Source organism: Anser brachyrhynchus (assembly GCF_964034855.1).
Source record: "Anser brachyrhynchus genome assembly, chromosome: 1".
Lineage (NCBI taxonomy): Eukaryota > Metazoa > Chordata > Aves > Anseriformes > Anatidae > Anser > Anser brachyrhynchus.
In genome coordinates this window covers 118,474,995-118,488,303 of record NC_137694.1, presented here as the reverse complement: position 1 = coordinate 118,488,303, position 13,309 = coordinate 118,474,995, and the positions used below count along the sequence as shown (strand labels likewise).

Here is a 13,309-nt window from a genome sequence, read left to right as displayed (position 1 = left end):
CAGGAGCTAAAAGCTTGGCACATTTAGTGGAGAAACATGGTTCACTGTCGTCGCAGTGTCTCCTCATGTGTCCAAGCCCAAATGCCTCCCAGGAAAAAATAGCCATTGGGGTGTAAGTTACCCAGACATCAGGGGCTTGGTGTGCCCATGACTGTTTGTTTTTTTTAATTTCCTCCCCCTCTTTCTCCCCAGCAGCATGACTCCTGCCAGTGCACTCTGCCTGTGGCTGGGCTGCCTCCTGCTCTGTGGCGCTGCCCCAACACCCGTCTGTGACCCCAGCACGTGCCCCCCCTGCTCCGAGCCCACCCCCGGGGGCTGCTGCCCACCCTGCGCCCCTGCCTGCGCCTGCCCCCCCTACCTGGAGGATGACTGTGAGATGCAAGGCTTCGCTGACAACCGTGTCCCTGCCGGCCGCTCCTTCTACATCGACTTCGCCCGCAAGCTGTGCACCTGCCAGCCCAGCGGGGACATCACCTGCGCCCCGCACTGCACCCCCGTGCCCCCCACCTGCCAGGCCGTGGGCAGCCCGGTGGCCGATGGCTGTCCCCGCTGCGTCTGCTACGACGAGGAGGAGGTGGCAGTGCCTGCTGGCACCGTGGTCCCCCGGGGTGCCCGGCTCTGCACCTGCCCTCCCGAGGGGGGCCGGCTGCAGTGCGGCGATGGGGGCGAGGAGTGAGATGCCCGCTCTCCGCCAGCCGAGGGCAGGGGGACGGGGAAGCCTCCTGGGGAGCGGGTGGCTTTCTGCTCCTTGTGGCATCCCTGCTGGAAGGCGTTCAGTGCGTCAAACTGCCCTGGAGGGCCTGGCAGTGAGCGCGTTCCTGCCATCGGCTGTGAGGAGATGCCATCCTGTATAAACCAGGGCGCAGTGCCTGTACCCGGCAATGTTTCCTTGCGGCTTGGTCTGCTCCATGGCGGCGGGCAGAGAGGTTTGGGGTGACTGCAGCCAGCACGCAACTGAAACAAATTGCAGTTATTTATTTATTTGTGAGATGATTGTGCTTTGTGTATGTTTGTTTATATAGTGTCTTGAGTCAATGTGCTGGATAAACTTCCTTCCAGGATCTGGCTTTTCCCTTTCTGTAACTCCATCAAATTCAAAGTGGTGGGACCACAATCAGGAGATGTGTTGACCTTCCCCTCTCCAGGCGTTCCTCCTCTTCCTCACACCAGAGTGAGGTTGTGGGGACTAGGAGGGCTGGTGGGTGGCAGTGTCCTTAGGAGGTGGCAAACCTCCATCCTCCAGAGCAAAGATGTGGAAAGTCACACTGAGGACGGCAGCAGCCATGGAGCGGTCCTTTGTGGCCACCTCTGTGAAGCAGCTCCCTGGCTCTGAGTCCATCATCAGTCCCGTCTCTGTCCTGGTTCAGCACAAATACCCCAGATTGTGTCCTCCTCAATCACTCTCTCCTTCCCACTGCTGGAGACAGCAGAAAAGTGTTCTCTGAATGCTTTGGAGTGTCTGTTTCGGTACGTATATGTACATATATATATGCAGGAAAACTGTAATCAAACGCAGCTTCACCAGGCTGAGCCGTTAACAAATGTCAGTTGTGTTTCTTCGAGGGTTGAATAAAAACTGTTTTACCAACAAACTTGTGAAAGCTGTGTTGATAAACACATGTATACCAGCCTTAAGCATTAGCTGATGTTACTGTGTCAAGACAAGCTCCCCTCCAGCCACCTGTGCCCCAGGTACACCTGGAACACGAAGCATGCCTCCCACCCTTGTTTCCCAATCTTGTGGGTTAGGAAACAACAGCTCTTGCTTTCCAGTGGGTTTCTGAGGCAGGCATTGTGAGAGATGTCAGGAGGCGATGTGCTAAACCTCCACAGACACCATGAATCATGCAGTCAGCACATACCTCTCCCCCTACTGATTTCATCACAGCTGAGCTGTGGGAAGGGTGACAGAAATAACTCTCTCCAAGGAGTAAGAGAAGACCCCACAGACAGCTAACTCCTGAAAGATAAAAGCAGAAAGCTGGGGTGTGCCTGTGCCTCCACAGTATGGCTGAGGTGGGAAGGACCCCTGGAGGCCACCCGCTCCAAGCCCTGCCCAAGCAGGGCCACCCAGCGCAGGCTGCCCAGGGCCGTCCCCAGGCGGCTTTTGGAGATCCCCAAGGAGGAGCCCCCACAGCTCTCTGGGCAGCCTGTGCCAGGGCTCCTCACCCGCACAGCACAGAAGGGCTGCCTGGTGCTCAGAGAGAGCCTCCTGGGCTCCACTTTGTGCCCAGCGCCTCTGGTCCTGGTGCTGGGCACCACTGAGAAGTGCCTGGCTCCGTCCTCTTTGCTCCCTCCCTTCAGGTATTTATGGACATTGATGAGATCCCCCTGAGCCTTCCCTTCTCCAGGCTGAGCAGTCCCAGCTCTCTCAGCCTCTCCTCACAGGAGAGGTGCTCCTGCCCCTTCATCATCTCAGTGGGGCCCCTTCACTAGATTCTTTCCAGTATGCCCATGTCTTTCCTGTACTGGGGAGCCCTGCACAAGAGGTGGACATACTGTAAAGCGTCCTCCTTGCTCCAAACCCTCCTCCAGCAGAGGGTAGCGCAGCACAGTGTGGAAGTGAGAGAGAAAAATGTTAGAGCCCCAGGCAACAAACAGCCATGTCCCAACACAAGCTGGTGAGGATGAACCTCTGTACTCATGCACATCCTTCCTGTGCTCGCAGAGCGCGCTTTGTCACGAGGAATGGTGTTTCACCCAGCACCCCTTTCCCTCCTCAGCTCTTCTCTGTTGGTTGGAAAGTCTCTCTGAGTAAAGTTGAAGCTCAGCATCACCTGGTAGAGCAGACAGTGGTGTGAACATGGCAGCAAGGCCACAGCTCCGGGCTGACCCATTGCAGGGTGGGCGAGCGCGGCCCAGTCTGCTGCTGAGGCCAGGAGCACGAGGAATTTCTTGCGTGGCAGGCTTTAACCCTGTGCTGCACTGGTATTTACAAATATCCAAATGAATTCACGCCCTGGACATATTTGCAAGCTCCAAGTTTTTCAGTCCATGGGGTTAGCTGGCTCTCTTTCTCGTTTGCCATAGGTTTACAGAAATTGGGGTTGGTTCGCAAGTGCAGCGGTTGTTCAGAGTCACGAGCGGTCTCCGCAGGCATGAATTTCTCCTCCTGGAGCGGGTGGCAGTCTGCTGAGCTTTGCTTGGTCTTTGCCTTGCATCTTATCTGCCCCTCGTGCGAGACTGATAACCTTTTCAAAGGAGAGACTGACGGCAACGACTGGATAACACGGCTCTTGTGCCTGTCTACGTAAACACCAGGGTCGGCACAGGAACAAAGAGCAGCCCGTCTTCAAACAGCTGTGGCAAAATTAGCCCTGAAAACTGCAGCTCCTGAAAAGAACTGTTGTTACATACAATGCAATCAAGTCTAAGGGGTTGTTTGTGTTCTTCATCATCCCATAACTTCGTAAAAGATCATCACTGCTGCTTTGTGAAACTGGTGAGGCCTTTCTGCACCGCGTTACAATGATTTAAATAGCACTGTGTTTTGGGCTTAAGTCCTTTCAACATGCCCTCTCAATTCCTGCCTCATGAAGCTGTAAAACATTAGAGGAAAAAAAAATATTCGTGCATGAAAGCTGATTAGGAAGTGTCCTTTTGGCACCACACCATTCAGTGCCAAGAAGCTAAGGTATTTGCCCAGGTCTTTCCGCCTTTTCGGGCAGCAGGTCAGAACAAGCTGCTGTCTGGGTGGGTATTGCACAGGCTGGCATCCCTGCTGCTCCGCTCCCCCAGCTGCCTCTGTAAAGCCGGAGGAGCCGACACGGGGATTATGTTGGCCGAAACGGCAGAGCAGCAAGCGAGGGGCTGCATAAGCAGAGGGATTTAGCAGGCAGGAATTTCAGGGCAAAACCAATATGCACTCAATACAGCATATATTTTATTTCTGAAATTCAAAAAAATATTTTTTTTCCAATCATTTATTGGGTAATTTCTTTAAATTAAAGATGTGCATGATTTACTATTTTGTAAATCATGTAAAGCATGTTTCCCTAACCAGTGCATATTTTGTCATGCAGAGTATTAAAATATGCATATTTCTACACCTAAGGCCTTTAGCTGGGGAAAAGCAAACATCACAAAAAACTGTCCTTTCACTACACTCCCTGACAAAAACTCCCTCCCCAGCTTTCCTGCAGGCCCCCCTTTAGGTACAGGAAGGCCGCTATAAGGTCTCCCCTGAGCCTTCTCCAGGCTGAACAACCCCAGCTCCCTCAGCCTGTCTCGATGGGAGAGGTGCTCTAGCACCTTGATCAACTTCGTGGCCCTCCTCTGGACTCGCTCCAACAGGTCCATGTCCTGCCTGTGCTGGGACCCCAGAGCTGAATGCAGCACTCCAGGTGGGGTCTCACAAGAGCAGATCAGAGGGGCAGAATCACCTCCCTCGCCCTGCTGGCCACCCGGCTTTTGATGCAGCCCAGGATACAGTTGGCTTTCTGGGCTGCAAGCACACCTTGTTGGCTCATGTCAAGCTTCTCGCTAACCAACACGCCCAGGGCCGGCTGCTCTCAAGCCATTCTCTGCCCAGCCTGTGTTTGTGCTAGGGACTGCCCCAGCTCAGATGCAGGGCCTTGCACTTGGCCTTGTTGAACCTCATGAGGTTCACACAGGCCCAGCTCTCAAGCCTGCCCAGGTCCCTCTGGATGGCATCCCTTCCCTCCAGCCTGTCGACCACACCACGCAGCTTGGTGTTATCGGCAAACCTGCTGAGGGTGCACTCAGTTCCACTGTCTGTGTTGCCTACAAAGACCTTAAGCAGCGCCAGTCCCAATACCGACCCCTGAGGAATGCCACTCATCACTGGTCTCCACCTGGACAAGGAGCTGTTGACCACATCTCTCTGAGTGTGACCATCCAGCCAATTTCTCATCCACTGAGTGGTCAGTCTGTTAAATCCATGTCTCTGCAATTCAGAGACAAGGCTGTCATTTGGGATGGTGTCAGATGCTTTGCCCAAGTCCAGGTAGGTGACATCAGTTGCTCTTCCCCTATCCACCAATGCTGTAACCCCAACATAGGCCACCAGGTTTGTGGCCAAACACTCTTGTTCCAATACAAAAATTCAGTGAGACACCAGTAACAGAATACCCTCTAGAAATTTTCTTTCTGGCCCCAATTTGGATCTTACTCATGGAAACACATGTACTCATCCATGTCTTTGAAAAAGCAACCGGAACACTAATCAATGTTGTTTATGGAATCACACATATAATTAAGTCCCCTTGCCTGAAATTAAAAGTGGCCTAAATCTTAATGATAAAACAAATTTCCAAAATGAGCTATGCAGAAATGTATAACATAACTTGATGGACATTAAAACGTTGAGGAGAGTCTCTCAAGTTAGCAGCTCACAGTAAAAGGCCGCAGGTGGAGGAAGTCACAGGAAAGGTTGAGGGGCACAGAAGAAACAGCATATAAGTGAATCTGTGATTTTGTATGTTTGATCTGTATATTTTTCATTACTATTGAAAATCTAGTTTTAAAAATGTTTGGATCTTAACAAAAATCATCTCTGAATTCAATTTTATTACAACATTTACATTTAGTATATGCATCAGTCTGTATTTAGGGTACAGCGATAGATTTAGCAAAAAAAGCATGCTAGGAATACTGGCCAGGAGAAGGCCGTCAGACTGAACCTTCTGCCTTGTGCTGGTGGTGACACAAAAGTCGGAAGACCAACAGAGAAGATAAATAACCGTGTTTTTCCCCCAATTTCTTCCATAAGCTTTAGATCACATCTTAGTTGCATCAGGAAGACAAGCCATGCCTGACCTAGGAAGGGCGCATTGCCCTTAAAATTTAGTAGGGTAGTGAAATGGTGGAGTTTTGTTGTATTTTTTAAATTATTATTTTAAATAGAGCACAGGCATAATGCTGCATACCTTGAGCACTCTGAAGATGCACGAATTTCAATCTGGATTTTGAATAAATAATGCCTGGTGTCCCAGCCTTTTCTGATACTGTTTGCAGTGTCCTCATTTTACAGTGCATGTGTGGTTTATTTTCCTTCCTTTTAGCACTGAAGATACTGCTCTGGTTTTCTACAAAGAGGGGCATTTAGAAACAGCCCTAAGTTGGATAATAAAGGATTAGCATTTTGTAAACAGGTGCTCCACAAAAGTAAACATGCTAATCAGCTACTTATGATTATGTTTCCAATCCCTGTCACGCCTTCATCTGGCAGGGGAATTTGAGATCAACAGACTAGGAACATGCTCTTCTGGCTGTAATTCAAGTGCATCTCCTCTGGATTTTTTTGGTTTTGTTTTATTCTCTATACGGAAAAATTTGCTCCCTGGGAAGAGTGGCGTTAAAATTATTTCGTCATATCATGGGGAGTTATGCTACTCACAGGCACTCTTTTAACGTCAGACAAAGAACTGTTCAAATACCCCTGCATCCAGAACACATATTATGCAGTTAATCACAGATTAACACTTCCAGAACAATATATCATCCAAAACACCTTGGGGACATATTCTGGAGTAAGTAGATAGGTGTAAAAAGACCATTTCCCTTGAAAACAGTCAGTTATGCCCAGAATTGCATGCTCTTCAGTGCAGGAAGACAGCCGTTGTGCAGTTGATCATGGAGCAGATGAAGGCCCTGGCCTGGTCACCAGAGCAGTTTTGATGTGGCCCATGAGATTCCCAGGAATCCTTGAAGGTGCCCACACCCTGCTGTGACCTCCGTCCTGCTGTCACTCAAGGGAACACATCTGCCAAGCAAGGCACAGCCACGCGAGGCAGGCTGTCTTCATGTCTGCTAAATAAGACGTGCACATCAAGTGAGTTTGAGTTTCTTGCTAGAGAGGAGGTGCTATCTTATCCATCGTTAGGCTGCTGCTCCCTTCCTGACGATTCCTGACCTAGCAGGACATCATTTCAGGAACTTGTTACAGTCTACCCAGCTAAACAAGTCAGCACACGGGGCTCGTCCCAAAGAATCCTTTTCAGATAAGTATATATACCATATATGCTTGGAACCATTATTGAAAGTTTGATGTCCATGCCATTTTAATTAACAATTTTGAAACAACAACAAAAAGAAACCCCAAAGTCACACACATTATGGACTATTTACCTGCTAATTCTTTCTTTCATCAAAGCTGCTCCTGCGTTACAAAAGCATAATAAAAATCCCCATACTGTTAAGGACTAGTAAACATTTTTCTTCATTTGCATAAACAAGAAAACCCAAACAAGCAAAAAGGCCCAAGACTGACTGCCCCTGGCCAAAAACTGGTTAAATAGTTTGAAACTTAGCTCAAGATTTCTCAAAACTGTGCCTTTCAGCCAAACAATACTGCTAAAGTAATGCGAATGCTTCGCTTTAAAAATGTGCTTTTCCAGTTCACAGAGAACAGTAGTGTAAAAATAAGTCATCCATGAAGCACATTCTGATTTTTAATTTTATCCTTCAATAGATTGGTTGTTTCAAAAGTCTCTTAACAACCAAGGGCTAAAAAAAAGTTACAGGTTTACATTTTAAAGATTGTCCATCGTATAGACCAAACGTTGCCAACCCACTGGCAGATTTATGGGCCACTTCTGTCATGATCTGAAAACGCTGGATTCGATTAACACAAGGTAAGGATCTTTATAGTAGTCTACAAAGTTGGTAAGGCATTTCACTGCTTTCTTGCACATTGCTTTTCGCTGGCAAAAAACAGCTGTGATCACTCAGCAGGTCCTAAATAACCGAGTCACAGGAAAAAAAAGAAAAAAAACATTTTTATATTTCCAGGTGACAAGAACGAACAAATAACATGATTTGGGCAATCACTTGAGAGCGCATTAGTGCCAATTTCACTACACGTTACATTGGATGATCGAGTTACTTTAGGACTTAAAATTAAACAACCCAGAACCAATTGAAAGAGCTCAGCAAGCCAAGGAGGGGCGCGTGTGGAATCCACACCGAGGGGGAGCTTGGCAAAACCAGCCAGCTTTACTTACTATCCAGCTACCCTGAACAGTAAAGAGCTGAGAGCACTCAGCCCACGGCTGATGATTTGACGTTACAATTAAACTTGCATTGTCATAGACATGCTCTGGTTTTAGGAGGTGGTGACAGTTTGAATTTATTCTTAGGAAACCAAAACATTTCAGGTAATTGTTTAACATGCAAGGTTTTCATGAGGGAACGAAGTTCAGTTACATTTCCAACAGGATTCCAAAACTACATTTCTTGCCTATTCAACTCTGAAAACCAAGCTGAATATAAGGCTGAAAGGTTTAAAAGATCAGTCGAAGTAACAGAAGCCAGAAAGACAACAACGATATAGCACCTAAAAATGGGAGATTCACACAACGTTTTTGACATTCACGTCTTGCATAGACAAATGCTTATTCATTTTTTTTCCTCAGGACAACTCAGCTTCAGAAAATAAATCTTAAATCAACTTTAATTACAGTTAAATGCATGTGTTTCAGTTTCTCAAAATACATTATTTTCTTTTTAACTGCTGCTACAAGTCTAATAGTTTTATGAAGCTATCATCCCTTGGAAAGACTGCTTCACCCTTTGGGGCTGTCAAGTTCATCAGGAAGCTGAACTGCCTTCTAATTCTTTTTCCCCACGTGACTAGAGAAACAAATAGCTCTATTATTCATGCAGTAAGTCTCTGTGGCCCTGCTCCAGAAGAAGATCCATAAACCTGAAGCTACTTTTAGGACAGAGGAACTGGGAACTCTAATCCTTCAGTGTGGGTCTGTCTTCTGGCCATGTTTTGATAGCAAAATGATGTGTTGTGCACAGCAGGACCACATGAAGTTCTTCCCTTCTAATCCCTTCACCCACACGCTGGTTTCCGCTGGAAGAAAACCTAGGCATACAGGCAGAAGAAAGCTGAAGGGCTCTCCAAGAGGTCCCTAATCATGATCAGGAGACCAGAAGAGGGAAGCAATTCCTTTGCAGGTAAATGCAGCCCAACATGCAGCCCTTACAGAGTTTCCCTGAGGTCAGCTGGACTCCACTTTGACCCAATATCCAGATCGAGGAAAGTCTCTGCAGAGCCAGAGCCATGCCTATCAATTATGTCTTCCAACATTTCTTTTGTGAACAGTCATTTAAAAATACATACTGACCAATTTGGAGTTGATTTACTAAATAAAGTTGTTTCTAAAGTTAAAAAATAATGGCAAATCAGCTTGCTTGTCACAGAAGTCTTGGGAAAAGTGGACTGAAAACTCTGTTTTGGGTTAGTGATCTAGATTACGTTGGGAAAAAATAAAAAGTTTCAATAATTATGTTTGCATAAGAATTGCAGTAATTTAAAAACCAAGTTAGCTCTTCTCTTGCCTACCAATACAACTTTAATTGGGGGTAAGGGGCAATTATACATGGGTTTAATGTTAGGTTCCCTATAAAGACTTTGTACATAACTGCCTAACGTAAACATTTTTTTTCCAGCTACCACAGAATAGTGATGCTTTGTTTAAACCAGCAGTCTTTCCTACACAGCAAAAAAGGAAGCACATTTTCTTCCAGATTGCGAAAAGAAAGCTGCATGTCTAGGCAGCTCATACCCCCCTACTCTCACCGAATTAAAAGAGTTTGAGTTCCTTATCTTAAGTAATCTCTTGGATTATATTGGTAACTTTTCCAATTTTAATAACTGACTTGACCACATTTGTGTTTCTAATTTGACAGTAGAACTACTCCCTGTTCTCCCTTTCATAGCAGCCTCCATCAGCTTCACCTTCCAGGTATTTACCAACCAGCTAAAGACAAGGTCACAAATGTCTCAGCATGTAGCTTCTGGTAAAATGTGTGAGTGGGGAGGGGGAATGAAGAAGCTAACCAGGTGATGTTTTCTTCCTGAAAAAATAAGCTTTCAGAAGTTTGCAGAACCTGATGCCTGTTTCTAACTGAGTTCAAGATGGCAGATCAACTGTACATACTCCAGCCAGCTGTGCAGTTATTAAGCTGTTTTAATACCTTTTTTTATTTTAAACATAGGTCAGTTCTGCTAGTCTTAAAGTTGGGGCAAATACCCATTGCCACATGATCTACAAACCCCAGTTTAGTTCATGCTTCCCTTTGGTGCTGGCTACTTGCTACCCTCCTAGATCTGCCACCGAGCCATTTCCTTGCATACCTTCAAGCCAGTGAGGAAAGTGCTGCTGCTGTGCAGTGATAACTCATCAGGGAGGGAAAGGAGGCAGTGAGAAATGACTGTTCTTCTAGCATAGGCTGATTTGGAAAAAGCACAGATTTGACCATAGCCCTGTACCTACTGAGAAGTCATTACTCAGCTGCCTACAAGATACAAAATTTAGCACACTATTAAACGTGAAGAAGGGTAGCTGAATAATCCCCCCCAAAGAAATCAAAAAGCATAGCCAATCACATAATGGAAATTGTGAGGGTGATGAAGTACTTGTAGAGTCTTAAAAAAAAAAAAAATCTGTCTCAGTTCTAGTCATCTTAGGTATCCTTTGTAGGAGCAGTAGGTTGAATGTTTCCAGAGGAGCATGATCTGTACATGATAGCTTTCTTTTAGAAGTATTTTTGGGTTGAATTGGATTTGACAATAGCTTTTAGGATAGTTATGCTTTGTCAAAATCTTCCTAATTAAATCTTACATGAGTCATTTGCAAGTTATGCTCTTTACAAACATGTCACATTAGTGGCAAAGGAGAGAACTTAGAAGAACAAAAATTCTTTAGAAATTATCACTCCAGCAGGAACAGATCATTACAGTCTTTGAACTAGGAAGCAAAATCCTCAGTCATGAATAGATGAAAGCTATTGCAGAAACATCACTAGTGATGAGTAAAGCCCGAGTTTTCAAAACAGCTACCAGTCACTTAAAACTAGTATCATTCTCCTTGTATGTGTACCAGTGTTACAGACATTTTTCTGAAGTTTTTCTTCATACCAACTTAAACATGACCTGTAAGATAGTCTTTAAAGACCTCCTTTCAAGCATTTAAGCATATAAAAAAGTACATGCTTTAAAATCCCACTGAAATTAACGGGACCTAAGCATATGCCTGAGTATTTTGTGAAACAGAAATTTAAGTATTCAGTTAAATATTTGCATCTGCTAGAGAGTTCTGCTCAAATACAATGTCTAAAGCTTCCATAAGCTAACATCCTTTTCCCTGTCATATTAGAAATGCAACTAGATTTGATCTAAACAAGAAGAGATTTCTGGTTTTGATCTAATCCGACAGAGGGACAAAGGGACGGGAAGAGAGGACGTTGATCATACTGTGAAGACTCTTGGCATCTCTTATTTCTATTTAACAATGGGAAACATGAAGTTCCAAGAGTGAGCACTCATGGATGAACGGAAAGACTCCAAACTTTGGGGGAAAAAATAAAAGGACTGTTACCACAAAAAAATGTTTTCATCATTAGCTCTTAGATTTTAAATGACAAAAGGATTTTCTACTCTAATAAAGCCTGCTGTGTATTCTGGTAGTGACCTTCAGATTTGAAAACATTTTAAAGAAATTCATAAATTATACTTCTCTTTGTATTGGGGGAAAATATTTCAAATGCAATGAAACAGTGATAGCAGAATTCATGACTGTATAGTACATATCTTTTCACTTTTCAGAATCAGATGTACAAACTATAAACTCTTAAATTTCTCTAATAACTGGAAGTGTCGTAGGCATTTCAATTTACTTACCTGAATACTCATTTAGCAAATATCTTCAGATACAAGTCTAGATACAGAGTTAATGTAATTTGAATATTAGTTTACACATAATATAAATCAATGTTTGACAATATCAAAATCCCATCAAACAGTGGGCCCTTCTTATGCTATTATCAAATATACTATATCACTGTGGGATAGCTGAGAATCATAGAACGCTAGTATAGGCTTGTTTATTAAATTTGGTCAGTTTTCAGACCTTCCAAATAGGAATACTAAACATTTATTTTTCCCCTCTGGAAATTCTTTTTTTTTTTTTTCCCCTCCTGCGTAATACAGTCGTCATCCCAATTCCTAATGAATTTATAAAAATATTTTTTATCCAATAATCCCGGCAAGGTAAAAATAGGAGTTTTTATAGCAAATGATAAACAGGCTCACGGACTATGAGAGAAACTAAACTTAAGTTGCCATACATTCGCTACCGAATCACACATCACCATTTTCTTTTTGTGTGTGTTGCTGTCCACCTCAGACTAGCAGTTTTTAAGGTGCAGAAGCATCTTTCAAATATATGCATCAAACTTAATGATCAATTTCCACACACTAGTGTCACATGCTTTAAATTTACATCACCTGCCCACCAAGAGCTGTGTTAAATAACAGCACTAATTGAAACTGCATAATTCTTTAGAAACTGCAGCACTTCCAATTCAGAGAACAAAGGGGTGCTTATGTGGTTCTTTATATTACTAGATATAATTTTCTGAAATAAGAAAATTAAAAGAAATGAAAAACACATTTGAAAGAAGTTGCTGCACCTGCAAAAACACTCTTTAAGCTTACTATGAAATACAAAAAAGTGCACCCTTCTATATCTACATATAAAACATATTAGAAATAAAACTTGTGTAAAATGTTTGCTGTGCAAACTATAAAAACAGTCAGTCAGTCCATTCTTTTTCCTAAACGTTTTGTCACACTCTCTTGCTTCCTACTGCAGAGAATCGCTGTTATCCAAAACCAGCCCACTGATATTTGTCGTTGAGAGATCTCCTCCATCATCTTCACCGCTGTCTACAGACTCATCCTCACTTTGCCCTGCCATCATAACTTGCTGAACAGCCAAAGTAGCACCATCAGATGACAAGGACTGGAGACTGTCTACATTCATGTTGACTGGAGCTGTAATTGTTACAACAGCACCTGGAGAAGCACAACCATAGAATTTTAGCATCTTTCTTCGTTTCTCAGTTTAAGTTACACATATTTATATGTAACAGATTTTGTTTCTAATTGACAGGAAGAAAAGCTAAAGAATGAAATTAGAATAAAAGCTAAACAGATTGTTTTACACTTAAATGTTAGGAAATGCCAGAATTAAGTTGGCCAAGAATCTTAAAGGTAGCTGTGTTCTGGACACTCATTACAGGAATTCTCTAATCTAGTCTTCACAAGATCATTTCTGCAGAGTATTCCAGATTAATTAATTGCAGAAAAGCGGGAGTGTTCATAGAGATCCAAGGTGACTTAAATGGATAAAGCTGTTGTTAGATTCAGCAGAAGCTGTGGGAAAAGCTGCTACAAGATTGTAACGAATAAAGCAGCAGGCTGCAGGAAAGAAAGGATGGTCCTGAGATTAAAGCAGTTAGAATCAATTTAAGAAAGAGAAGTATTTGTTTGATC

The 13,309-nt window shown here is 44.1% G+C and overlaps 1 protein-coding gene and 1 long non-coding RNA gene across 12 annotated transcripts in view; one reads left to right on the top strand and one right to left on the bottom strand.

Moving 5' to 3' along the window:
* Positions 1-13,309, top strand: part of LOC308188605 — a 31,348-nt gene that overhangs the window by 947 nt on the left and 17,092 nt on the right. Inside the window, exon 2 of one of the 3 annotated variants that reach the window (XR_013945637.1) lies at positions 193-4,603. This is a non-coding gene — a long non-coding RNA (uncharacterized lncRNA). Of the gene's footprint in view, positions 1-192; positions 12,575-13,309 lie in introns of those variants that run through there. The other 2 variants (XR_013945638.1, XR_013945639.1) reach the window with 2 other exon arrangements.
* Positions 8,064-13,309, bottom strand: part of PKNOX1 (PBX/knotted 1 homeobox 1) — a 44,616-nt gene continuing 39,370 nt past the window's right edge. For all 9 annotated transcript variants that reach the window (XM_080577790.1, XM_080577793.1, XM_080577791.1 and 6 more), the window contains one exon: positions 8,064-12,829. In XM_080577790.1, coding sequence (XP_080433916.1) covers positions 12,618-12,829 — 212 coding nt within the window. In that variant the 3' untranslated portion in view covers positions 8,064-12,617. The remainder of the gene's footprint in view (positions 12,830-13,309) is intronic.